Source organism: Vombatus ursinus, unplaced genomic scaffold (genome assembly GCF_900497805.2).
Source record: "Vombatus ursinus unplaced genomic scaffold, bare-nosed wombat genome assembly UNPS02014773.1, whole genome shotgun sequence".
Taxonomy (NCBI): Eukaryota; Metazoa; Chordata; class Mammalia; order Diprotodontia; family Vombatidae; genus Vombatus; species Vombatus ursinus.
This window is the reverse complement of record NW_020954551.1, coordinates 18,425,718-18,452,367: the sequence shown is the minus strand read 5'-3', so window position 1 is coordinate 18,452,367 and position 26,650 is coordinate 18,425,718. Positions and strand designations below refer to the sequence as shown.

Here is a 26,650-nt window from a genome sequence, read left to right as displayed (position 1 = left end):
TCTAGCCTACCCTGAGCCCCGCCCCCATGCAGTCCCAGGGTATTGATCTCCATCAAGGAGGACAAAGTCCCATAACAATGGGCTTTGGAACTCTGGGTACGTTCTTTCCTTGTAAACTTTTTGCAGTCATTTGTGAAGATCATCTGGGGCAAGTCCAAAAACTGTAACTAGATATCTAAATGTAAGCATCAGCATTTTAAAACAACAAGGGTGATTTTCCTGGTGTTCCAGGTAATCAACCTGCGATACTGTTGAAACCTAAATAAAATATGCAAGTTATCATACATGCAGTAGATATTTACTGAGCATCACCTGGGAGGGTACTATAATGACAGCATGTCAAACTTCATACAGGATATATCACATTTCAAAGGTATGCGCATATCTATAATATATAGCAATCATTCAAAAGTAATAAGCCTGGATAGCTAACAAAGCAAAGCTAACTAGCTGCAATAATAACAATATCAATAGATCTATAGAATGCAGTTAACTATAAATAGTAGCATATATACAAAGAATTACTAAACAGAGATTGCTATAGCATTAACATAACACAAAACATGATCACATGAACATAATAACAAAATAAGAAACGAGCATACTCAAACATGCAAGCATCCACATGTACAACAGTAAACATTTGCAATTGCATGCAAAGCATATTTTACATGGGCAATAACTGATTTTACTCACCTAAGATGGCTGCAGATGTCATCAAGAAATGTGAAGCCTGTGCTAGATGTATGCAAAAGAAAACATTACTAACTCACTCTGCACATTTGAAGCAAATGCTTCCTATCAAGCCTTTGAACTAGTCTGTATTGACTTTCTATCCCTGCAATAAGATAGTAAAAATATGAGTCATATCTTGGTGGTAATTGACTATTTCATCAGGTACATATAACCAACCAGATACCAAAAAGTGTCTACTGTTGCTAAAGTATTATGGGAAAAGTACTCTTTGCTTTATGGATTTCCTGCCAGGATCCACTCAAACCAAGGTACAGAATTTGAGGGCAAGCTACTCAAGAAAATGTTGGTATTGGGAGGTATCAACAAGTCTAGGACCACTCCTTACCATGCTCAAGGAGACCCACAGCCTTTAACCACACACTGCTGAACTTGTTTGGCACTTTGAGACTAGAACAAAAGGCTCAGTAGAGTCAACATGTTTCATTTATAGAATATGTATACATATCCACCAGAAATGATGCTATAGGCTTTACACCACATTTGCTCATGTTTGGGCAAGAATCACACGTGTTTATTGATTTATGTTTTGGTACCTCAGATGTAGGAGATGATACAACTACTCACATTCAGTACATCTCTCAATTAAAAGAGAAGTTAAAAGCTGCCCACCAACCAGCCTCAGAAGATCCTTCACAGAAATAAAAGACATAATGATGCTGGAATACAGTGTTAAGACCTTCAGCAAGAAGTCATAGAAACTTTGGCATTCAAGGGACTCATAAGTTAACTGACTGAAAGAAAGCTAACCCATAGAGTTATTTAGAAACCAGGCAATTTGATTGTTTACAAAATAACCCCAGAAAATGGAGGGGGCCCTAGCGCAACTATTCACTGCAACCACTGCCCATAGAAAAGTTAGTCAGCTTTTAGCAGGTGAAGAGAAATGAGAGACACTAATCTAGGTAAAAGCTAAGGGAAGGAGGTTGTCTACCAGCTGACTAACATTTTTCTGATTCAGATTGGTCACAGAAAATGATGCATTTAGTGAAGAATATTGTGTATTACTACAGAGCAGGAAAACTAAACCCAGAGGCAACTCTTTTCCTGCCCCAAACTTCTACAGACACTTCTAGGGTACAGGATTAACTCACAGAGAAGGAATATGCTGAAAGCTAACCTGACTTGGCTGTTTGACCAGGTGGAGACAAAACAATACTATAATGACCCTGATGGTTAGCTACCATCTACTAGCTTTGGTATAGGAGCTGAGAAATCAATCAGTCGTAGGAAAACTAGTTCTACTGGACTGCTAGACTGTTATGATGTTACAGGTAAACCTGAAGATACAGTAATAAGAGAATATTTGTAAAGCACTTAGCATAGTACATGGCACATAATAGTTGCTTAATCATTTCTTCTTACTTCCTTCCCTCCCTCCTTCCCTTCCTTCTTTTCTTCCTCTCTCCCTTCCTTCCTCTCTCCTTTCTTTCTTCATTCTCTTCTCTCCTCCTTTCTCTCTCCCTCCCTTCCTAACTTCCTTCTTCCTTCCCTCCCTCCCTCCTTCCTTCCTTCTTTCCTTTTTTCCTTCCTTCCTTCTTCTTTTCTCTCCTATTTGTCACCATATACTGGTACTTTACTTAACATTGGGAATACAAAGGTCAAAACTGAAACAGTGCATGACCTCAAGTAGCTTACATTCTAATAGGGGAGGTAGCAGATATATGCCCAATACATGGTAGATGGAAGGTAACTTAAGAGAGGAAGGCACTAGCATAGTAACCTCTAGTGTGGGTTACAAGTCGTCCTTCCCATCCTATGTGGCTCTCCTCCACATCTTCCTGTAAATCCTCTACAGGAGTTCCAACCAGCCAGTTGGATTTCTCCAGATCCCTTGGCTTTACATGAATACCAATGCAGTATGTAAGCTGTCCTTTTTTCACCATATGACAAGCCAGCCTCCCTTTCTAGTCCTAGATCTCCTTGCTACCTCTGTCCACTACCCAAAGCCATCAAGGCCTTGCTTCTTTTCATTCATAATTTTGGAAATGGGCCAGAAGAAACATGATGAAGCAGAGATAGAGGATTAGGTTCAATCATGGTTCTGCTGCTTAATATTTGTAATGATCTTAGGCAGATCAATTAACTTAAGCCTTGGTTCTTAATCTGTAAAATTTGGGTGATGGATCCCATGACATATCAGGTCCCTTCAAGCTTTAAATATGAGATCACAAGAACTGACCTTTGGAGATAAAGAAGCTAGGAGGTTTAGCTTAGGCGTATACACCATGGCATTTGCCTCCCTGTAAGATTTCTGTAAAGGCTTTAGGTCTGCCATCTAGTGGTCATTGATTTACTAATGTGAGCTTCTAAAATTAGTAAGTAAATCTAGACCTCTCAAGGGATTAAAAATAACACTCTATATTAATCATAATGCATTATGTAATAGGAAACACTTAGAAGCTTTACAAAATATATAGAATAAAACAATATAAAATGCACTGAAGTGTAACTTTCTTTTAATATCATCACAGGTCACACTGTTGGAACCACCATTCAGCATTTCAAATTTATTTTTAGTTGGAAAAAAGAATCAACCTTTTCCCAACACTTGCCTAGGGGAATTTCAACAGAAGTAGAGAGAAGAGATTCTTGAGAGCTGGACAAATAGAGTAAGTAGTAGCCTTTAGGGGATAGTTGTGTGGGAATGGATGGAGAAGGGGGAAGAATGGCACCCTTGTCAGATGACATTACTTCTACTCATGTGCCTTTGGTGTTGTGCCTATAGAGATATGGGAGGAAAGTATTAGGTAGTTAAATGTTTATTCTAATTAAATGTGTGTAATAAAGACAGGCACATGTTCAAAGTGCATCAGCATGCTTAGCTGATGCAAAATTGCCATGTAAGAGACTAGCAAGCCTGCTTCCAGGAGAATTGTGACGACACGTGATGGAAGGGCCTTGGAAAAAACTTAAGCATGCATAAACATTCTGTAACCTGTTCCAGTCTGCTAACCACGTGGTTAGGAGAAGCATTTTTCAATTGGCCGCATAGTTGTAACTGGGTCCATCTTCAAAATAGTCTGAGTCAGCTACAGTTTTGTCTATTCAACCATTTTCTCTTCAGCAGAGTACTTGGTAGATCCTTTGGATTCCATTGATGAAATTTGGTAAGAGACAATACAATAAGGGAAGAGACTGTGGGCCATCCTGCCACATCTACCACCCAATCCTAGGAATCTAGGCCTGGGTTCTTTGCTTGCTTTGGAGTTTGAACAGCATCCCAGTGCCCCAGCACCCAGAGTTTTGCAGATAGTTCAGCATTGGTGCCCAAATGGGCACCAAAGGAAGGTCCTTTTGGAGTGGCCTTCTGGATCTAACCCAGTGGTACTTTGGAATGAGGACTTATCTAGAAGTAATGTCACTTCTAGACATTGACTTATTGAAACTAATACTATGTAGGAATTAAGCTAAGTTTGAATCTACTCTCCCCAGAGACCAAAATGGAACCTGGGAATATGTGTCTTTAAGTTGTTGGGGGAAATGTTTGTAGCCTGTTCTTGCTTATCTCTTTGAAGCAAATATCTCTTTGTAAAAGTTAATTGATGTTAAGTGGTTAAATGAAACTAGGGTGCTAGTCACAGGGACTTAACAGTGGCAACTTGAGCAAGTGGCAATAAAGAAGAGACACCCACAAATCCTTCAGGGTGTTCATGGCCCATAGAGGAGAAGATATTACATGGCTTGCTCTGGGAGACTGAGGCCAGATCATACTATTAAAACCTCAGATTTTTGTTTGTTTTTTCATACCTACTATGTCCAAGGTACCATGCTAGACTTTGAGAATACAAAACCAAAACAGTCATTGTGCCCAGGGACTATATGGGGAGGTATGATGGAGAATGGGGGTGGGGGGTAAGTGGGTTGTTACCTTCTCTTTCCACCAGCTATAAACAGTCATGGTGTAGTCCAAATATTTTGTTTCATAGTGCTGGGCTCATCCAGTTCTCCCAAAAGAACAATGGCTGTGACAAACATTGACTAAAGTTAGTAATTCTTACAGTCAAGTCAAGTCAAATCAACAACAAGGATTTATTAAGCACCTACTATATATCAGGTACTAGGCTAAGCATGGAGGATACAAAGAAAGGCTAAAGATAGTCCCTGTTTTCAAGGAGCTCACAGTATATGAGCTTTGTATGGGGATGTTACGGATATTTCATCACAGAAGGGACCAAATGGGAAGATCAAAATATGCTGCTACTGACAGACTGCCATCTTGGACTATTAAATTCAATTTGATAAATCCTGATTAAACACCTATAACAGAACCAAAAAATATTGTCTGTCCCCAAGGAGCATACATCTTATTGGGGAAACAGAGCATGTAATGTTCATGGGGATATAATGTAACATGGGGAAACATGTAAACAGATATGTAATAACGAGTTAGATTGAGAATGGAGAGAGCATTAATAGCTAGAGGAAATCAAGAAGACAGTTCCTAGATGGTGCCACTTGAGCTGAATTTTAAGGAAGCTAAGGATTCCAAGGGACAAAGGGAATGAGGAGAGAAAAACTTCCCAAGAATTAGAGCAATTCAAAAGTGAAATGGGCTGCTTTAAAACATTATTGCTTCCAGGGCAGCTAGGTAGTACAGTGGATAGAGTACTGGCCCTGGAGTCAGGAGGACCTCAGTTCAAATTCGGCCTCAGACACTTGATACTTAATAACTGTGTGACCTTGGGCAAGTCACTTAACCCTGATTGCCTCTCCAAATATATATGAATGTGTGTGTGTGTGTGTGTGTGTGTGTGTGTGTGTGTGTGTATGTATGTATATACGGCTTCCCTCTCTTTACAGGCACAGAAGCCTCCTCAGAGGCAAGATGCTCACTTGTCAGCTATATTACAGTGGAAATCAGTTCTGGGCATGGATTGGACTAGGTGGGTGCTAGATCCCCTTCCAGCTTCCAAAGAGTCTGAGTACATTCCAGGCATGGGAGGTGAGCTGGACAATGTCACAGAGGTGGGAAATCATGTTGAGTTCATAGGGATGAGTATGTGGGAAGTTGTGATATAAGATAAATACTGTAGGTGCCACATTCACAAAAACCAGACTGAAAATTATGAGGTAGCCAATGGGGAGCTGTTGAAAGGTTTTTAGCAGAGCAATGACGTGACAGCATTTATTCTTAAGGAAGATACCTGGCAGTGAGCTAGGTAGTAGACTGGAGAGGTGACAGAGCAGATGGGGTAGAACAGTTAAGATGTTGGAATAATCAGAAATCAGGAAGAGAATGAGAAATCAGTTAAGGGGGTGGTTGGAAAGGCAAGTGGAGGACCTTGCTCAGAAACCAAAGGAGAGGCAAGTATGCATAAGGAGGAAGAAGTCAACAGTTTCATCCCCTCTAGAATATCTCATAGCTCACCCTCTCCCCTACCTTCTCAGTGACAACCTTGCTTCGTATTTCACTGACATAATTGAGGTCATTTGCCCAGAGCACCCATTTGTCCCCTCACCTCATATTGCTCAGACACATCCTGTCACTGTCTCCTCCTTCACCCCTGTCTCACATGAAGAGATGGCCCTTTTCCTTGCCAAGCCAAACCCCTCCACATGGACAAATGATACCATTCCATCTCATCTTCTCCAGCAGACTACCCGCTTTGTCATCTCTACTGTCTCACTTATCTTTAGTCTCTCCCTGCCTACAGTTGCTTTCTAAAGCATACTAACACAACCACGTCTTGGCCTTCCTCCAAAAGCCTTCATTTCATCTCATCTCATATCCCTTTTGTAGCTAAATTCCTTGATTAGCATCTACAATTGGTGCCTCCACTTTCTTTCCTCTCACTCTCTTCTTCATTCTTTGCAGTCTGGCTTCCAATCTCATCACAACCCAAAATACTCTCTCCAAAACTACCAAAGGCCTCTTACCTGAAAAATCTAAAAGCTTTTCTTCATTCCTCATCCTCCTTGACCCTTCTGTACCTTTGACACTGTCAGTTGCCCTCTTCTCTTTGACAATTTCTTCCTGGTTCTCCTCCTGCCTATCTGACCACCCTTTTCAGTAAGTATCCTTTCCTGGATTTTCATCCAGGTAATGCCCGCTGTGACCTGGCCCCTCTTCTTTTCTCTTTCAATACTTGATGATCTCATTAGCCATCCAAATAGTCCTCTAATTGATTCACATTGACTCCATCTATTCAATTATCATCTCTACGCTGATTAGTTTCAAATCTATTTTATTTAGCCCTAACCCCTCTCGTGACTTCCAGTCTCACAGCTCCAACTGACTATTAGACATTTCTAATTGGATGTCCCATAGCCATCTTAAACTCAACATGTTCAAAATGGAACTCATTCATTATCTTTTGCACCCAACCCCCGCCTTTGTAATTTCCCCATCATTATTGAGGGTTCCACCACCCTCCCAGTCACTCAGGCTCACAACCTAAGTGTCACCCTCAATTTCTCACTCCCTCTTACACCCATATCCAGTCTGTTGCCAGATCCTGTCTATTTAACCTTCCTAAAACATCTTGTATATGTTCCATTCTAACTTCTGGCACTGTTACCACCCTAACACAGGTCCTTGTTGCTTCACATCTGGATTACTGAAATAGCCTTCTAGTGGTTTCCCTGCATCAAGTCTCTCCACACACCAGTCTATCCTCCACTCAGCTGTCATATGGATCTTCCTAAAGTACAGGTATAATGATATCCCCTCAACTCATTTGATAAACCCCAGTGGCTCCTTGTCACTTTTAGGATCAATATAAAATTCTCTGCTTGGCCTTCAAAGTCCTTCATAAACTGCCCACTTCCACCTTTCCAATCTTCTTAAACCTTATTCCCCACCCCCACCCATATATTTTGTGATGTAGTAGCCCTGGCCTCCTTACTGTTCCTTGCACAAGACACCCTATCTTCTGACTCCCTGCATCTTCACTGGCTGTTTCCCAGGGTTGGAATTTTCTCACTCCTAATCTCTTCCTCTTCCTGTCCTTGGCTTCCTTGAAGTTCCAGTGAAAATGCCACCTTCTAAAAGAAGCATTTCCTGGTCCCCCTTAATACTGATGCCTTTTCTCTGAGACTACCCCCAAAGCCCTCTCTCTCTCTCTCTCTCTCTCTCTCTCACACACACACACACACACACACATACACACACACACACAAACACACATATACACATGTGTGTGTATGTGTATGTATGCACACACCTTGTTTGTACCTAGTTGTTGGCATGTTGTCTCTCCCATTACAATGTCAGGTCCTTGAGAGCAGGGACTATCTTGTGCCTTTCTTTGTAGCCTTAGCCCTTAACACAGTGCTTGACTCAGGTATGTGCTTAATAAATGCTTATTGACTATGTCAAGTAGTTTGGAGAAGTCAAGGAGGATGAAGACTGAAGAAAAACCACTGGAATTAGGTAATTAGGCATTTACTGTTGAACTCTTGACCTCTGCATGACTAGAACCTGCCCCATAGAGGCAGTATCAGAAGAAGCACATACTCTGAAACATGTAATAATCCCAAGTAGTGGGACTTCTACTGAGAGAATTCCTGAGCAGTGCCAGCCTTAGTGTTGCTTCTCTAGCATCTCCAAATTTTAGTATTCCAAGACCCAGTCTTTTAGAAAGAAAAAGAGAGAGAGAGAAAGAGAGAGAGAGAGAAAGGGAGAGAGAGAGAGAGAGAGAGAGAGAGAGAGAGAGAGAGAGAGAGAGAGAGAGAGAAAGAAGAGAGAGAAGAGAGAGAGAGAGAGAAGAGAGAGAGAATGGGTATGAGGGGGGTGCTTTGGTAGTGTCAACATCCTGAGGGAAAAAAAAGGAAAACCTCAGAATTCAGATCAACTGGAAAAAGAAAGTCTCTGGTCTCTGACTTGTTCTCAGAAAGGGGAAAAAGGCAAAGTGGGGTAGGGGGAAGGGTCCAGTCAAGAAAGAAGCTGTCCCCTTATAGACACAGGGGTCAGAGCCCAAAGGACAGCACTTGAGGACCTAGAGAGCCACATGTGACCTCAAGGCCTCAGGTTCCCCACTCGTGCTAGCACAAAGGAGTGGTAGATCCCACAGCAACCTGAGCCATCGGAAGAAACCAGTATCGATTCCATTGAGTCCAAATAGTGAAATGGATACGTTTACATCCCTTCAAAGGGAAATGCGTTCAAATACTCAAAGGATCACCTGCTTCTAAACTAATCAAGCTGATCTGAGAAATCTTCTGATCAGTACTCAGTTGCATTAATAAAGGTGATGATGGGACATAAAGGTGCCATTTTTCACAGCTTGAAAGTTATAGCCATCTGAATACCAAACACCTGAATATAGCTCCTTAATACAAAAGCTGATTTGCTACTTAGGCCTAACATCTAGATCAGTGAGGAGAAATGTGGCAAAGTAGAGTATGTGCTGAATCTATGATTAGAGAATCTGGTTTCAAATCCTGACAATGTCACTTACTAGCTGTGTAATATTTGGGCACATCACTCAACCTCTCTACTTCGTTTTCTTAACTATATAAAATGAAGAGGTTGGAGTAGATGGCTTTCAGGATACCTTCCAACACTAAACACAGGCCATGATCCTAACCTGTGGATTAGATCCCTGAAAAGAGGGGCTTTGAATCCAAATGAATCCAAGCTTGGACATTTTGCCACTATACATCTTCTCAATCAATGGATATTAACAGTAAAATTGTTATTATGTGGCTATGTTCAGGATGTTTTGATGTTAAACGTGTCCTTGCACTTGAAAGTAGGAACTATTGAACCAGGCTGGCACTGCTCAGGAATTCTCTCAGTAGAAGTCCCACCACTTGGGACTATTACATGTATCAGAGTATGTGCTTCTGGTGCTGCCTTTATGGGGCAGGTTCTAATCATGTAGAGGTAAAGAGTTCAACACTAAACTAGCACATTCATTTACCTGAGTCTAATCTAAATCATTGGCATTTGCCCATTCATGTACCTTCTTCTATCCCTTCTCCTCCCCGGGTCTCCTGTTCCCTGCTCCACCCCCCAAAGTCTGGGTTCTTAGAAAAAATAAGTGATGCTTAGAGAAAGCATTGCTATCATGCTTCTCTTGCCCTTTGCATAAAGCCTCCAAGGAAAGTGCTGAGTCTTCAGACCTCAAAAATGTAAACATCTGTCCAGTTTGACAGTTTTCCAAAAGGACTCAGAGCATAAACTAGCTCCTGTCTAACGTAAGTGTCAAACAATTAAACCGAAGACATTGAAAATGTTTCCTTCTTGGAAGCAGCAGAAACAGCAGCAAAAGTCAGCTTGTGACACTGTTGGAAAGACTTCTTAAGGCTTCCCAGGATTCACAACCATTTCTGACACTAAACCCAACTTGAGCTATCAAAAGCATATGAGAATTTGAAGATTATGGTAGTGGTGAAATTAAGACCATTTTCTAAAGCCCAAGACCTAAGAAAAGGAAAAGATTGGATCCCTGTTCCCTTATAACCGTTATCACACTGACATTGCTGCCCCTCAGCAAAGCCAAAGGCTTAAAAAAAAAAAAGAGTTAATGAGGAAGTCACATAGTGAAAGATGTGGCAAGAACACTGGGTTTGGAGTAGGAGGGCCTATCTCTGGGCTTGAATTCCTCATCTATAAAAATGAAGTGTTTGGAGTAGAAAGTCCCTCAGGTTCCCTGTAAATCTACGATTCTAAACTCAGAACCCTGATGAGAAAGGTTATTGTAAGAGTTTTTTAATTCATATTAGCAGCAAGCATTGTTATCTTGTTAACATATATTGTCTCCATCAATGGATACTGTATATAACTGATATCGAGTGGGTGGCTACAAAATCTTCTGATCTTAAAAAAAAAAAGTGTTTTCTTACTTGAAGAAGCTGGGATCCGTCGGTGCTGATAGGAAATGACAACATTACTGAATTCTAATCTTGTCACTGTTCCAAGTGTCAAGGTATTGGGCAGTTTGATCTTTGTTTGCACCCTTCCCAACATCACTAATGTTTCTGTAGCTGCAAAGTCACCTGATTTAACAGTGGGCTGTAAAAACAGGAAAAGAAGAAAACACAGGTGTTTGGAAAGCTAGATGGACAGAGGCAACCAATCTCCTGCTTCAGAGTGTTCTCTGCGAGGTGGGAGTCGGGGACCCCATTCTGGGGTGATGGGCGTACCGACCAATGGTTAGATGTTATGCGGATAACCACACGTAGTCTGCAATGGAGCAGAGCTGCCCCCACACTAAGCATGGGCTTTCCCTCCCGCTAAAACAGGGAGTTCCCCAGACTTGCCCTCCCTCTGGGCAGAGCTCTTTGGTCAGGTGTGTGTGTGTGTGCGTGTGTGTGTGTGTGTGCGTGCGCGTGTTTGTGTGTGTACAGAAGCCTGCTTCTACACGTTGGCTGTCCCGCTGCCTCTGTCCAGCGGCCAAACTGCGCACCTGTGTGCCCGGGGCGGCGGGAGCTCTCAGTGCATCCCTAGTGACCGTGCGTCCTGCCTATCTCTGCCTATCTGCAGATACGCTCTGGCCTGCCTATCTGCGCGCCCGGCTCCCCGTCTGGCTCGCGCTGACCGTGCGCGCGCCAATCCCCTTCCCCCCGTACCCCCTCCCTGCCGCTCTTTGTGCCCGCCCCGGCCCCGGGCCAGCTCGCGGCGCGCGCTGCGCTGCGGCCAGGGTTGGGCCGGCCTTGACCTCTGGGCGGGCGAGCAGCCGGGGGGCGGTGCTGACACCACGGCAGGCCGGGCCAGGGGCCCCCTGCGTGGGGCGGAGCCGAGGGCGCCCACAGGCAGCAGAGGGCGGGGGGCGGGGAGGAGACAGAGGGCGGGCGGGGGGTGACTCAGCCTCGGCAGCCGCGGCCTCCGCTGCTGCTGCCTCCGCCGCCGCCGCCGCCGCCGGCTCCTCCGCAGTCTCCGGCTTTCTTGGTGCTCCGCTGGCCGGGCGAGGGGAGAAAATGGCGCTTCCCCCGGCCGCCGAGGCGGCTGCACTGAGCCCTCCGGAGCCCCCCGCCGCGGGCGCCCGCGAGCCGCCCGGGCCGCCGGACGCCGAGGAGCCCCTGGCCATGCAGCGCCTAGCGGAGTTGAGGCCGGAGCCCGGCGGGGTCCCCCTGCACTCCCCCTGGACCTTCTGGCTGGACAGGTGAGGCCGCAGGCCGGGCTGGGCGAGCTGCACAGCCGCGGGGCCGGGGGTCAGTCCCCGCCGGCCCCCAGTGGCCCAAGCGGGGTGAGGGTAGGGGGAGCTTGCGCTGCCGGCCCCGCCCCCAACGGGGCGGCCCAGCCCGGCACAGCCCAGCCCGCTCGGCCCGGCCCACCCTGGTCAGAAGCTGCTGCTGCCGCTGCCCGGGCTCGCTTTGTCTCCTTAGCAGGCTGAACCGCCCCTCTCCCCTCCCGAGCTTGCTCTCTGATCTCTTCTTTCAGCCCAGAGTCTCCTTCACCACCCCCTGGGCTACCCCAAACTCCATCTGCCCTCCAAGTCTCTGCACCCTGCCCCCCCCCACCCTCCGCCGGGCGGCTAGCCCGTGGGGCCAAGTCCTACCCACCTGCCCCGCCTCCCTTCGTGCCCCCAGCCTCTGCCTTTCTTTCCTTTCCTGCTGTGGGCCCCGAGCCATCCCCTCCCCAGCCCGTGGCCCAATCACCCTGGCTCTTTGGGGCCCCCAGATTGACCAGATTCCTTCCACTCCTACCCTACTCTTTTCTCCCTAAAGCTAACTCTACATCCAGAACCTCCACCCCCTCCACTCCAACCAAGCCCACCTCCTTCTATCCGCGTTCCCTGTACTTTGCTGCTTTAAAAAGGTAAGGCTTCTGAGCTCGTGCAACGGGATACTACGGGGAGCAGCCTCCTAGCCTTGTAAAAGAGGCAACAAATGTCACAGAGCCTTGAATGATTGACTCACCCCTCTAACCCCATGCCTCTGGCCTCCTGCGCCCGGTTCTGTCCTAGCAAAGCCGGGTAGTAACTTGAAACCTTTGGAAACTTACGCGGGCGCAAGTTGGTCTGCTCAATTATTACTTAGCCCTTGGCGGGGTGGGGTGGGGGACGGATTAGAGAGCTTAATCAGTACAAGTTTCTCCAGTCTCGGGTCCCTTTAAATAGCAACAAATGCAAAGAGCACCAGACCAAATTTGCAGTAATAGGTTCAGCTAACAGAACTGACACCAGTTAAGTTCTGGCTGCTTCATTTGGCATACGTAAAATGGGCGTAATAAAATCAGTCTTGCCTACCACCCTGGATGACTGTGAGGAAAAAAATAAGATAATGGATGCAAAAGCTCTTGGAGAAGTTGAAAGCACTGTGCAAACAGAAGATGACATTTTATTACCTTTGTAACAGAGTTGGTGTGTCAGGTCTTGAGTGTGTAAAGCATAAATTTCATCCCAGGGCCCTTCAGTGACCTGGTACTCACAGATATTACAGAAGAGTAAAATGATGTCCTCCCTAAAGGCTATCCAAACACATTTATGGAAATTTGGTGTAGAGAATCTATTATGACTAATGACTAGGAGAAAATCTTTTGTGAAAGTGCTTCTGTAAAAATCTCAGGGTAGGCAAGTCTTTAATTTCAAAGGCATTATCTAAAATACTTACTTGAGGATCAACAAAGGTTATTATATTCCAAATTAGAAGGGATAAGCTGTTCTCTCTGAATTAATATTCTGTTATAGTTTCTTCAGAATGGATACTTAGACCCATAGGCCATTCTCTTTTCCAGATTCACAGGTTAATGGGGTGGGGGGGACGGACCCATTCTCCTGTTTTCCAAAGCATTTCAATTTGATTGCTTTTCTATAAGATACAGAATCCTAATAGGACATTTAACTGTCATTACAGTCCTTGCTTAAGCTAATTTCCCCAAAAGATAATTAGGTGTAGACACAAAAGGAATTTAAACAATAATAATTCTTTATTAGCTATCTACTTCTTGTTGTTGTTTTTTAACAATATAACCTAGTATTTAAGGGAGGCAAGTGTTATAGTCAATTCTGAAGTTTTTGGAATTTTGTTGCCTAAAAGAATGTTCATGCTGATTTGTGGTTATGGGTATGAAGAAAGTTTCCCCCTAGACCAAAGTTTAATTATCAAAAACGTATTTGGGAATAATAGGATAATAATAGATTTGAGCTGGAAGGTGCCTTATCTAAGATAACCCCTTTCTTTTGCATGAACAAATTGAGTCCCAGAGACGTATAGTCAGCATTTTTTGCACCATTACTGTTGAGGACCAGTGGCATCAGGAGGGTGGTGTCTTGACTTGCAAGTGAATTGGATTTAAGTGAGGCAAAGCAGTGCAAAGTCATCAGCCTCCCTCTCTCCTCCAGGGTCATCTAAGTCAGTGGCAAGACATAAGTCAGGACAACTGGAGATCATCCCAGATGCAGTGGGAGACCTTGGCCTTTTTAAGCTAAGGTCTTTCCCAGGTTTCAGTTTGTCTGAAGCAACACCCATTCAGTGATTTAAGTATAAGAAATGAGGCAAAAGATTGCCTAGTTTGCCTACTCAAAAAAAAAAAAATCAAACTGGGAGGGGAAGACCCTCAGGGTTTCTGGGCAGAACAGAAACAATTGAAATTTACACTCACTCTGAGCCATCTAAACCCAAAGGATTACCAAGTGAGGCCTTGGCTGGGAAGTTCACTTGAGATTCACAAAGAGCTACTTGACCATGCCTTAACTGTACCATAGGGCCTCAAGAAACAACAGTAATTTTCATTGATTTTTGCAGGTAGGTAGAAGACAAATAAAAATCATATGTTGTTTCAGTGTTTTCTAACATTTGACATTTTATGATAAGCAGAAAAGGAAAAACTGAATAAATAATATTCTCCACTTAAGAGTTTGGGACTTTTTTCATATTAGTAACTCAATAATTAATTTGAATATATTTTCTTCACAGTGTAGAAATCATTAATATTGATGGCTACATTCATTTATTAAACATAATTAGTTCAAACATGCCAAATAATAACAATATATTTTGCTCAGATCGATTTTTAAAATGGCTTTTATCGAACAGTTCCTCCCACCCCACCAACCTAGTATCAGTAATAATTATATACACAGTTCTCAATTTGTGAACAAGTTGTGTTTCAAGAATTTGAAGCTCAGAACAACATATCTTCTCATAGAGAAAATTTTACAGTGCTAATCTGAGTTCTGTGGTCTTGAATTAGAGTTCAGATATAGTGGAAAGAATGCTGTGTTTGTAGTCAAGAAGACCTCAGTTCTAATCTCAGCTATTGAGTTGTCTCATCTGTCAAATGGGAGGCTTAGATTGGACGACTTTGTGATCGAATTCAATACCATATCTGTGAGAGTGTCTCCCTCCTTTTGTAGGCCATAGACAAAAATTTCCAATGGTCAGAATTGTCTTTGGTATCCTCAACACTTTTTTGGGGCTCCTGTTCCCAACCCACATGCTTTCCTAAGTTTCCTGCTGAAGTACACATACTGGTAAAGTTCTCTTCCCTCTCCTTCGTTGCAATCCAAATTCTTAGTCCTTCAATATGGATTTCAGGAGCAAAATGATTAATGTATGAATGATTGAAAGTGCCCCATCCCTTAGAGAAGGGTTGATGTTTTTCAAAAGAGCAGATGCTTGTTACCCCAAATAACTTTCTATTTGCTAGAATTTCAGGCAGAGGAGGAAAGGAAAGGGAGCAAACATATATTAAGTGCCTACCATGTGCCAGGCATTGTGCTAAGCAGTCTCACAACGGATTTTGATTCTCAGCTGAATTGATCCTCACAACAATCTGAAATGGGGGGAGGGGGGAACAACAACAATAACCTGGTAGTAAAGCAAGGATTTGTTGGGGCTGGAGAGAGAACAGTTCTAATCTATTTCTTCTTGTCCCAGTTTCTTTCCTTTCATGTCTTTGAACCCTCCAGATTTGCTGAAAGTGCCAAGTATTTGTACTCTCTGCCTTGAGAATGAAACAGGTATCTGGAGGTGAAGATGCGGGTGAACAGTGACAGCTCCATCTATGTCTATTTGTAAGGGTAGTTTGCAAGTCCAGACAATTTTAAATTGTAAAAAGAACTGAGGGGTTAATAGACTATGAAGATATGTTGTTCTGTTTTTTAAATGATAATTCTTTATTGATTCTCCATAGGTACAGTATTTCTAAATTTTTTATATAGTTCCTTTTTTTAAAATGTATTTATATTTTTTCATGTTATAATTTAGGGTTATTGAAACATATCATCATCATCATCATCATAGCTAGCAGTGATAGAACACTTTCATGTTGGTTAAGCTCTTTACAAAGATCCTCACAACACCCTGGGAGACAGACACAATTATTATCCTCATTTTACAGATAAGAAAACTGAGTTAAGTGACTTGCCTAGGGTCACATGACTAAGTGTCTGAAGCTGGATTTGAATTCAGATCTTCACTCCAGGTCCAGCACTCCATCTACTGTGCCATCTAGCATTTATGTAGCTCTTTACATGTTATTTGATCTTCACAAAAATCCTGTGAAATAGGTGCTATTAATCATTTTACATGTTAAATTTACCCATTTTACATAAGGGGAAACTGAGGCTAAGAGAGGCAGGAAAGAAACAAGCATTTATTATATATAAATTAAATTGATTCTGTATAATTTTTGTAATTGATTCTATTTGTAATTGATCCTATTTGGTATTATTGCTGCATTTTGTATGATTGCTCAAGCCACATTTCTTTGTCTCTTTGCCTATGAGCTAAGTTTAGAAATTCATTTCTCCTGTTAATCACTGTTCTATTCTTGCCTCAAGGAAATCAGCTATCCTTGAGGGATGCAGGTAGATAGCTGGGAGTCTGGTCTAGTATCTTTATATCATCAAGCTGTCCTCCAAGGATGTCTGGTTTGTTCTGCAAAGAAGTCTGGTCTACTATCTCTTACTTTGCAAGTGGATTCAAACAATGCACATTTCTTAGTCACCGAGGGAAGGAGAGGGTTATTGCTAGCACTTCCTTTCCAAATTCTAATCAGTCATGTTGTTCTTGCCTCCATAATGCTGCCAGCTCTGTAATCAACTGCATTATTTTCCTCACTTACCCAGTTTTGTTCTTTGTTCTATGATTATTAAAAGGAGCTGGGCCTTCTTCTCTGGGTCATTGGCCTAAATGAGGTAGCCATTTGACCCACTTTGTTAACAGGTTTGTACCCTGCTAGTAAACTGAAAAAGCTTGGGATTCTGTGTCTCCATTTATCTTTATTAAATTCTGTCAAGACTAATTAAGCACCTACTTTGTGCCAGGCACTAAGTGCTTTACAAATATTATCTCATTTGGTTCTCACAACAGCCTCAGGAGGTGGATACTGTTATTATTCCAATTTTAGAGTTGAGGAAACTGATTAGCCCAAGGTCAGATAGCTAGTAAGTGTCTCAGGCAGGATTTGAATTCAGGTCTTTCTGACTCCAAGTCCAACACTACCCACTCGTACCACCTGAGAACCAACTTTGGGAACGAGAGACCTGGATTCAAATTCTGTCTCACACTCTTCTATGTAATCCTTGACAAGTTACTTAGCCTCTGGGTCTCGATTTTCTCAACTATAAAATGAGGGGGTTGGACTAGATGGTCTCTAAATGATCAATGATCCTGTGAAAGAGAAAAAAAAATTACTAAATGATTTGCTGATGTTTTTTAAAATGCATATTTTTTTAAAATTATGAATAGCATACTCTACAAATAGTTCTCGACAAACACCTCAGTGCTTCGTGAACCTGTGGTTTCTGCTGCTGTGGGGTCTCTCCACCAATGAAGCTCCCAGCCTTTCTTGGATTTTAGCAGATTAAGTTGTTGTGATTGAAAAATTGAGCACCATGCATGCAAGCTGGTGGGGAACCCCTTTGAGTTTAACTAGATTGGCTGCCCATACCTCAGGCAGTTCTATATTGGCAGGTAGGCCCTATCCTAGGAAATGCTTTGCTGAAAAGTGGAGGTTCAAACAAAACAAATAAAAGCACGATATGGAGGCAGCTTCCAAGCAAAATCATCGAATCAAAACTATTTACATTTTGATTTTGAAATAATAATACAGTTGATTTATATGCATATATGTATATACATATACATATATGCATATTATATACACACACATATATGTATTTTAAATGACAAGAAACAATCATGTGGAAAGAAAGCCAACAAAAGAATGGTTGTGGCTATTATTTAATTTACGTTGTTTCCCTGTCTCCTACAGCAGATGGTCCCGATAATGGTTCCCTCTCTAACTTTCAATCTTTCCCTATCTACTGGCTCCTCTCTTACTGCTTACAGACATGCCCAAGTATCTCATCACTAAAAAAATACCATCTTCACTTAAACCCACCAATCCCTTCAAGCCATCATTCTGTATCTCACCTCCCTGTCATAGCCAAACCTTTAGAAAAAGCTTTCTTCACCTGTTGCTTCAAACTCCTCTTTTCTCATTTACTTCTCAGCCTTTTGCAAACTTGCTTCCAACCTCATCACCACACTGAAACTGTTCTCTCTAACATTACCAATGATCTCTTAATTCCCTTATTCAGGAGACTTCTCTCAGTTGTCATCTTTCTTGGCCTCTCTGCATGATTTGATGCTGTTGATCACCTCCTCCTCAATATTCTTATACTAATCTCAACAAAAAACTAAGGAGCACCTTCTTCCCCACAATCCCACCAGAATTACATTGTAGGATAGGCAAGAGTGAAAGAAGGAGGTTTAACAGATTCAGAATATTAAAACAGTAACATTTAGTCTACACTATGTCAATACTTGCCATAGTTTCTTTGACAGAGTTGGAGTGTATAAGGAATGGGAGTGGTGGTCAAAACAAAACAAAACACCATTGTTATCATTTTAAAGTTAATGTGGAGGTAGTACAGTAGAAAGAGCACTAATGTTCAGGAGTCAGAGAACTTGGGTTCAAATACTGTTCATCCTTCCTCTCTGTGTTACCTTGGGAGACTCAGTTAATCTCTCTGAGCCTCAGGTTCTTCATCTGTAAAATGAAAAGTTTGAATCAGATGGGCTCTGAGATTGCCTTGAGTTCTAGCTCTGTTTATTGTTCCTTCACTAAGATTTTACTCCATTTCCTAATTATGGTCTGAAAGTGAATCACTCTGGTTTTATTAGACTATTCCAGTAGTGTTCAATTAGTAAGTTCAATTAGGTTCCAACCAAGATGGAAGGTTTAGAATATGGCTTTGACAACAGACTACTGTTTGAAAAGCAGTCTAGCTAAATTTGTGGAGACTCATCACCATGTAGTTGGATACCAAGTGAGAATTCTTTTTTTTTTCTAACCCAACAAGTCATGAAATAATTGAAAACATGGGAGAGGCTTAATGTGTATCAGTTAAGGAAGAACCTACACTGATTAAATCATCAATCTAGGCCATGGGCTCTTCAGTCTTTTAAAGCCAAATTCATGTTATTTTCTTCCAGGAAGCCTTTCTGGATTCATCCTTTTGGAGATGTTTTTCCCCTTTAGAAGTCTCTCACATAGGAATCTGTCCCTTTCTTAAATACTTTTGTATCATTTTAATTTATAGTTATTTGTATGTCATATTGTTTACTGGATTATAAGTTCAGTGAGGGAAGGATCATGATCTTATCTAATTGCTATATCTTTAGTCCCTAGAACAATATTTTCCATATAGGAAGCTAATAAAAGTCAATATTCATATATTCTGAGGTTTGTAAAGTGCTTTCTCAGGATAAATATTACCACATTTTAGAGAAGTAATTGTTGCTTCCATAGATGGTAATGATATGTAGCATTTATTTAGGGCTTGTAAAGTGTTTCATAAAAGTTCTTTCATTCCATCCTCACAACAACCCTGGGAAGGAAGTGCTTTTATTTAAATCCCCCCCCCTCATTTTACAGTTAGGAAAACTGAAGTAAAAAGAGGTTAATTGACTTGTCCTGGGTCACATAGCTAGCAAGTGTCTGAGGCAGGTTTCAAACTCAGACTCCAAGTGCAGCTCTCTGTCCACCGTGCCACCTAATTGCCATTAAATGTTTGTCTAGTCAGAGTACCGTAGATGTGATACCTACACCAGACCGCTAGTAGGACTCAAGAAATCAAATGATGGTGGTCTTGTTTTATTGTAAGTGTGGTTGACAAGACTGGTACTGGGCCCAGCAATAATCATTCTTTCATTTAATGTGCTTTTAAAAAACAAAATGGAATGGTATAGTAGGCAGTCAGTCAACCAATAGTCATTTATTAAGTGCCTACTAGGTGCCAGATTCAGAAGCTAAGTGGTAAGCACTGGCAACACTCCAAGAAAGTCCTTGCTCTCATCTCGCTCATGGAGAAGACTACCTACAAACACTCATTTATGTACACACTATGTGCAGGAGCAATTGGAGGTGATCAGCTTACAGAAGATGCAGGCTAACATTCAGGGAGATCAAGGAGGACAGCTTGGAGTAAGTGGGAGTTTAGCTGCCAGTGGATTTTTTCATCTTTTTGAGCTTCATTTTTCAGGTGAGAAAACTAGAGAGTTAAAATCCCTCTGTCTGTAACCACTTAAAATCTTGTGATTTTTCAGTATCATACCCTACTATTCTAATGAAATTGCTCTCTGAAGTTATTAACAATTTCTTTATTGCTGAATCCTAAGGTCTTTTTCTTAGGAGGCACTAGATGGCTCAGTGGATAGAACACTGGGCCTGGAGTAAGTAAGGAAGACCTGAATTCAAATCCAGCCTCAGTCACTCACTAGCTGTGTGACCCTGGGCAAATTTTTTCTGTTTGCTTTAATCTACTGGAGAAGGAAATGGCAAACCATTCCAGTATCTTTGCCAAGAAAACACCCATGGACAGTACAGTCTATCGACTCATGAAGAGTCAAACATGACTGAATGAGCTCAAGATGATCTTTTCTTTGTCATTGTCCTTCTTGACTCCGATACAGCTTCTGATAACTCTCCTCTCTCTTTCCTTTGTTTTCATAACACCGCTCTCTGCTCCTTCTCATTTTCCTTGGCTGGCTCATCATCTATGCTCTCTCCTCTAACTGCTGCTGTTCTACTATCTGCCCAGGCTTTGTTCTGGGCTCACTTCATTCTCTTGACCTTCTATCTTGGCTGGTGGATTCAACTGTCATCTTTTTGTAGAATGACTCAAACCTAAATATGTAACTTTATTCTTGCTTGTGAAATGCAGCATAATATCACTCTTTGAGTACTGGACTTTTCCACTTGTATGATACTTAGGCAACTCAAACTTAGCATGTCCAAAATTCCTTATCTTCTATTTTAAACCTGTCTTTCCTCCAACCCCACCCCCTTTATTTCATAGCATAAAAAAGGAGGAGGGGACCGAAAGGTCATCCAGGCATCACATCATAGATTTAGAGCTGGAAGGGTCTTTAGAGATTATAGAGACACACCCTCTCATTTTAGAGGTGAGAAACTGAGTCACAAAGCAGTTGAGGGACTTTCCTAGGATCCCAGGAGAAATGTCTGAGGCAGGATTAGAACCCAGATCTTCCTTACTGAGTATAGTGCTCTTTCTGCTGAGGCTAACACCACCTTTATAATCACTTAGGATCACAATTTCAACATTATCACCTCCTCTCTTTCTCATCCCTTATATCTAATCAGTTACAAAGTTCTTGTCAAAGATTCAACCTCCACCACATCTCATATGTTCATGTCCTTCTCTTTTCTGAATAACTGTCTATTGAATTTACTTCTTCCAAATTCTCCCTTCTCTTACATATAGCTCCTAAAACAATCTACTTAAAGGTCAGGTCTGAATATATCACTGCCATACTCAATAAGCTTCAGTAGCTCCCTTTTGCCTCTAGGAAAAAATATAAGGTTCTGAGTTTAGCATTTAAAGCCCTTTTGGTGTGGAGCCAGCTCGTCTTTACTGATTTATTTCATTTTACTATCATTCACTCATATATTTTATTCAAACTGGTTTCTTGCAGTTCCTCCAACTCAATATCCTATCTATTACCTCTGTACCTTTGCAAAACTATTCCTCATGCCTGGAATACCTTCCCTCTTTCCTTCTGCCACTTAAAAATCCTTAGCTATCTTCAAGAATCGATCCAGGTTCTTTCTCCTATGGGAAGCTTTTCCAAATCTAATTTATATTGTTTTCACCTTCCTCAAATTATATACTATTTATTTATCTCTTTAAATGTTATATTCATGGGAGACTCTGGTGTTGTGGGCTAGAGAGACAATTCAGGACACAAGAAGCCTGGGTACAAGTCCTACCCCGATACATACTGGGTGAGTCACTTAGCTTCTCAGTGTCACAGGCAACACCTAGGTCTGTAAAGTTATAGGGCAATTGCAGACATGTATTGGTAAAAACTATTCCCTCACTGGGAATTCCTTACACCAGTGAAATCACAGAAGTTGGCTAGGTAGTAGGAAGGCTGCATGTGTGTGTGTGTGTGTGTGTGTGTGTGTGTGTGTGTGTGTGTGTGTATGTGAGAGACAGAGAGAGAGAGAGTGGTTTGTCCCTTATTCTCGAAGAGACCGTGACATCAGGAAGATGATGACATGACTAGCAATTGAATTGGATTTGAGTGAGGGAGGGCTGTGCAAGTTCACCAGTCTCACTTTCTCCTCGAGAGCCATTTGGATCCAGTGACCAGATAATAGATCAGGACACCTGGAGATGGCCCCGGATGCAGTGGGGGACCTTGACCTTTTTAAGCTAAGGTCTTTTTGAGTTCTCCCACAAATGCAAGAAAGGATCATTTTTTGTTTTTCTTTTTGTCCCCAGTACCTAGTACAACAACTGGCATGGAATGGGTGCTTAATAAATACTTGCCCAGTTACCTAGAGATCATTTATTTAGTTCATTACCTTCATTTTCCAAATAAGAAAGCTTGGGCCCACAGAAGTCAGATATCCTGCTTGTGGTTCCCAGAGCTGTTGAGAGGCAGAATTAGGAGCAAATTCACATCTCCTGCTCCTTCGTTGTGTCTTCTAGCCATGATGTGATTTGATTCCTTCCACTTATTCATGTGAGTCAAGAGAACAGGGACAAGAATGATAAAGAGCAACAACCAGAAATGATGAGAGAAATGGAAGAAATAATACAAGAGAGAGAGATACAGAAAACTGAGAAAGGGCAGGAAAGGGGTCCAGGGATAAGAAAAGTAGTAGAGGAAGAGGGTATTTCCTTGTGTTTTCTAGGAGCTTAACTGTGTATCTGCCTGCCTTGACGGAGTATCCTCTCTAGTATATCAGGGGACAAACATTGGCAAGCACAATGGAAGTCACCTAACTTGGTACATTCAGCAGGCATTGATTGACCAGGTGCCCAATACAAAGATACAGACAACCGAGTTATGATGGGAATCAGTCAATCAACAAGCTTAAGCATGCTGGATCTGCATTTCAGAAGACCTGGGTTCAAGTAATGGCTCTCTGTCTCTTGAACTGTATGACCTTGGTCAGGTCACTTAACTTCTCTCTGCCTCAATTTTCCATCTGTTAATACCACTTGTATTACCTAACTTACTGGGTTATTATGAAGATAAAATGTATCAATCAGTCAATCAACCTTTATTAAGTACCTCCTTTGGGTCAAGCACTGTGCTGAGCACTGAAAATATGAAATGAGGATGTATGTAAAATTCTGCATAAACTTTATCATAATAAGCACTGTGGTGGGAATAAAAATGCAATGAGTTTAGAAACAATACATGCTACATAACTTTCTCTTTTTCAGTGCTGTTGTGGTCCTACTTCCTCCCTGTGTTGTTGGGTTGTTTTTTGTTTGTTTTTTTATTTAAAACTGATATGTTCCACTTTCTTCTCTATCTTACTGGCAAATAAAAGTGTTCTTTATTTGCCATCATTCATTCATTCCATTAATACTGAGTTTATGCAGTTCATTGTGTTGGATGTTAGGGATGACACAAAGATAAATGTAAAGTGTTTACCCTGCAGGGAATACAATCTATTGCATGTGATAAGGGCAGCCAGGTGGCACAGTGGATAGACAACTGGGCCTGAAGTCAGGAAAACCTGTGTTCAAATCTGGCCTCTGATACTTACTAGCTTTATGACATTGGGCAAGTTATTTAGCCTCTCTGTTTGCTTCAATTCTTCATCTGTAAGATAATCGCAGCTACTGTCCAGAATTGTTGCGAGAATCAAATGAGATAATAATTATAAAATGATTAGCACAGTGCCTGGCAGAGAGTAAGTGCTATGAAAATGTTAGTTATTGTTGTTATTATTACTATTACTTAAAATCATCATCGTCATCCAAAATAACATGGAAATTAGAATATGATAAATACAAAAGCAGGGCAGAGTGTTATTGGATAGATGAAGCAGGAGAATATTACTGTCTTGGGAAGACTTCCCAGGGGAGGCAGCATTAAGCAATACTCAATCATTAATGTCACCAGACAGTAGCAAATACCGAAGTCTTTCCCTTTCCATTCTATCTATGATTTCTAATCTTTCTTGTAGTTGTATGTCAGTGAAGGAATCATTGAGTATCTAGTACTTAACACAACGTCTGGTGCAGAGTAGGCACTTAATAAATGCTTGTTAACTGACCGTTTTCAGGACCCAAAATCTCCCAGAATTTTAATAATTCAGAAAAAAGAAAGTCAAGAAAGTGATGGCTTGACTAAATGTACAGTTTGTCTAAAGTAACAGATCCTTTCCTGTGGCCTTCAAATGGAAATGCTGCTTCCCAATTAGTCCTCTGCAGTAAACATATCTATATAAAAAAAGACAGAAGATGATGCCACTGTTTCCAAAAGTGAATAATGTTCTGATCAAAGAACTGCACCATTCCCTTAAGAAAAGAGAACATTGGGTAATGAGGCTATTTATAACTTTTTGTCAGCAAATTTCTAAGAGTGAGTAGTCTGATTATGGAACAAATAAATGTCTGTAGAAAATGTTTCCTTTAACAATTGAAATTGTTTATCTTTTTTAATTGCTTCTGGCCATTGTGACAAGTGAAGTTTCACTGTTCAAGGACTCCCTCACTTTCTTTTATGACTTGACCTAGACTTGGTCAGTGTAGGGAACTCTTTCTGAGTAAACCCTCTACACATGAAGTTTAGCAATTTATCTATAATTTAGCATTGAAGTTGCCTGGAGACACTGAGGTTCAGAAATTTGCCTATGGTCATACAGCTAGAGAAAGGTCCACGGTGACTTAATGACCAGTCATTTAAATACTATTAGAAAACTTCCTTTCCTCCAGCTTTACCAAAATTCATTAATCTTATTTTCCTTTTTTAAATTTCATTAAATTTTTCCCAATTGTATGTAAAAGAATTTTTAACAATCTTTTTTTTAAATTTTGAGTTCCAAATTGTCACCCTTCCTCCCTCAAGACACTTTAGTATTAATCAGATTTTAAGCCCATGAAATAAATAATAATCGCCTCAGCTTTGTTAGTCAGAATAAGGTTATATTTTAACTGGATGAGAGGCAACATAGTATAGTCCATAGACAGCTGGCCTCTGAGTCAGGTTCAAATCCCACCCGTGCTACATACTGTCTATGTGACTCTGGGATGTCATTGATCCTCTCATTTATGTATTTTCTTAATGTTTATTCCACATAATATGTGCCTAACAAATGCTTTTTATTCATCTCTTCCAATCATATTTTCTTTAGTACCCATTTAAGACTTTGAACTGTTTTAATATTTTAGCCAGCCAGGTGGTGTAGTAGTTACAGTGCTGAAGAAGGAGTCAACAAGATCTGAGTTCAAATCCTGTCTCAGGCACTTCGTTGCTGTGTGACCCTGGGCAAGTTACTTAACTTCTGTGTGCTTCAGTTTCCTCATCTGTAAATTGGGGCATAACAGCACCAGTGTTGTTGTAAGGATCAATTGAGATAATATGAGAAGCACTTTGCAAACCTCAAAGTTCTGTATAAATGCTAGCTATTATTAAGACTATTTCTCAGTTGAAGCTAACTTTAAGCTGTGATTTTGAATTATGTTTTAGTCATACTAATCATAATTTTGTTAGACATTCTGAAATATTATCTTCTTGTTAAATACTAATTTTATACTATGTAGGGCTGTGCTAATAAATCACATTGCTTTAAAAAAAAGGGAGGGGGAGTCTTCTTTGAAGAAACCTCTACTTCATAGATTAAATTGCTTTACACAAAGTCATGTTAAAATTTGATATGGTCTGATTGTATCTGGTCCATATGTTGCAATGTATAATGCATAGCCATTGATCTTGGTGTCATTTAAAAGATCAATGGCCATGTGTAAATATAGGTATCAAGTCACTGTCAACAGTTGTGAACCTGTCATAGAGCCATTCTCACCCATATCTGGTGCTTCGGACCCATTTGCCACGTGAAGCTCAGATTATTGGAAATATTCTCCAAGTACATTTCTCAAATGCCTGATAATCTTACCTACTGATTAGACAGTCCCATGTCAGAATAGGACAATCACTTGCCTCTACTGTGCAACCCCTTCTTTTGGAATTGGAAAAATCATTATTAGATTTTTAGAATTTTTTCAGAACTAGAGTTTGAACAAATGGTCAAAGGACAGGGTTTGTTTACATAAAACACTAATTGGGTACAGTATAGCAAGGTAAAAGGGAAAGAGCATGGATCTTGAATTCGAGAATTTGGGTTAAAATCCTGAGTCTGCCTTCCACTGTGTAACCACAGGCAAGATACTTAACCTCCCTTGGCTTCAGTTTTCTATTCTGCAAGACAGGGGGGATTGGACCAGATGGTGCCTGGCATCCCTTTGAGTTCTAGATCTATTATCCAAATATCTATTTTAAAATTCTGCAAATATTTGTTAAGTACCTACTATGACCAAGGCAAGTTTGTTGGCATAATCTTAATCTGGCTTTTGGTTAAAGGAACATAGTGTAGTTTGAAGTTAACACAATATCACAGTTTCTCCTGTTAATTGACTTCTGAGTTTAAAAAAGTTAGTAGTCTATTGGTCCAGATTGTGGTGTGTGTGTGTGTGTGTGTGTGTGTGTGTGTGTGTGTGTGTGTGTG

At 41.3% G+C, this 26,650-nt stretch overlaps 1 protein-coding gene across 1 annotated transcript in view; it reads left to right on the top strand.

Annotated features, from left to right (window-relative positions):
- The first annotated feature begins 11,619 nt into the window (after window positions 1-11,619).
- The window catches only part of EIF4E3 (eukaryotic translation initiation factor 4E family member 3), a 51,068-nt gene continuing 36,037 nt past the window's right edge, over window positions 11,620-26,650 (top strand). The window contains exon 1 of the mRNA XM_027863938.1: window positions 11,620-11,804. Within this exon, the coding sequence (XP_027719739.1) occupies window positions 11,620-11,804 (185 nt within the window). The remainder of the gene's footprint in view (window positions 11,805-26,650) is intronic.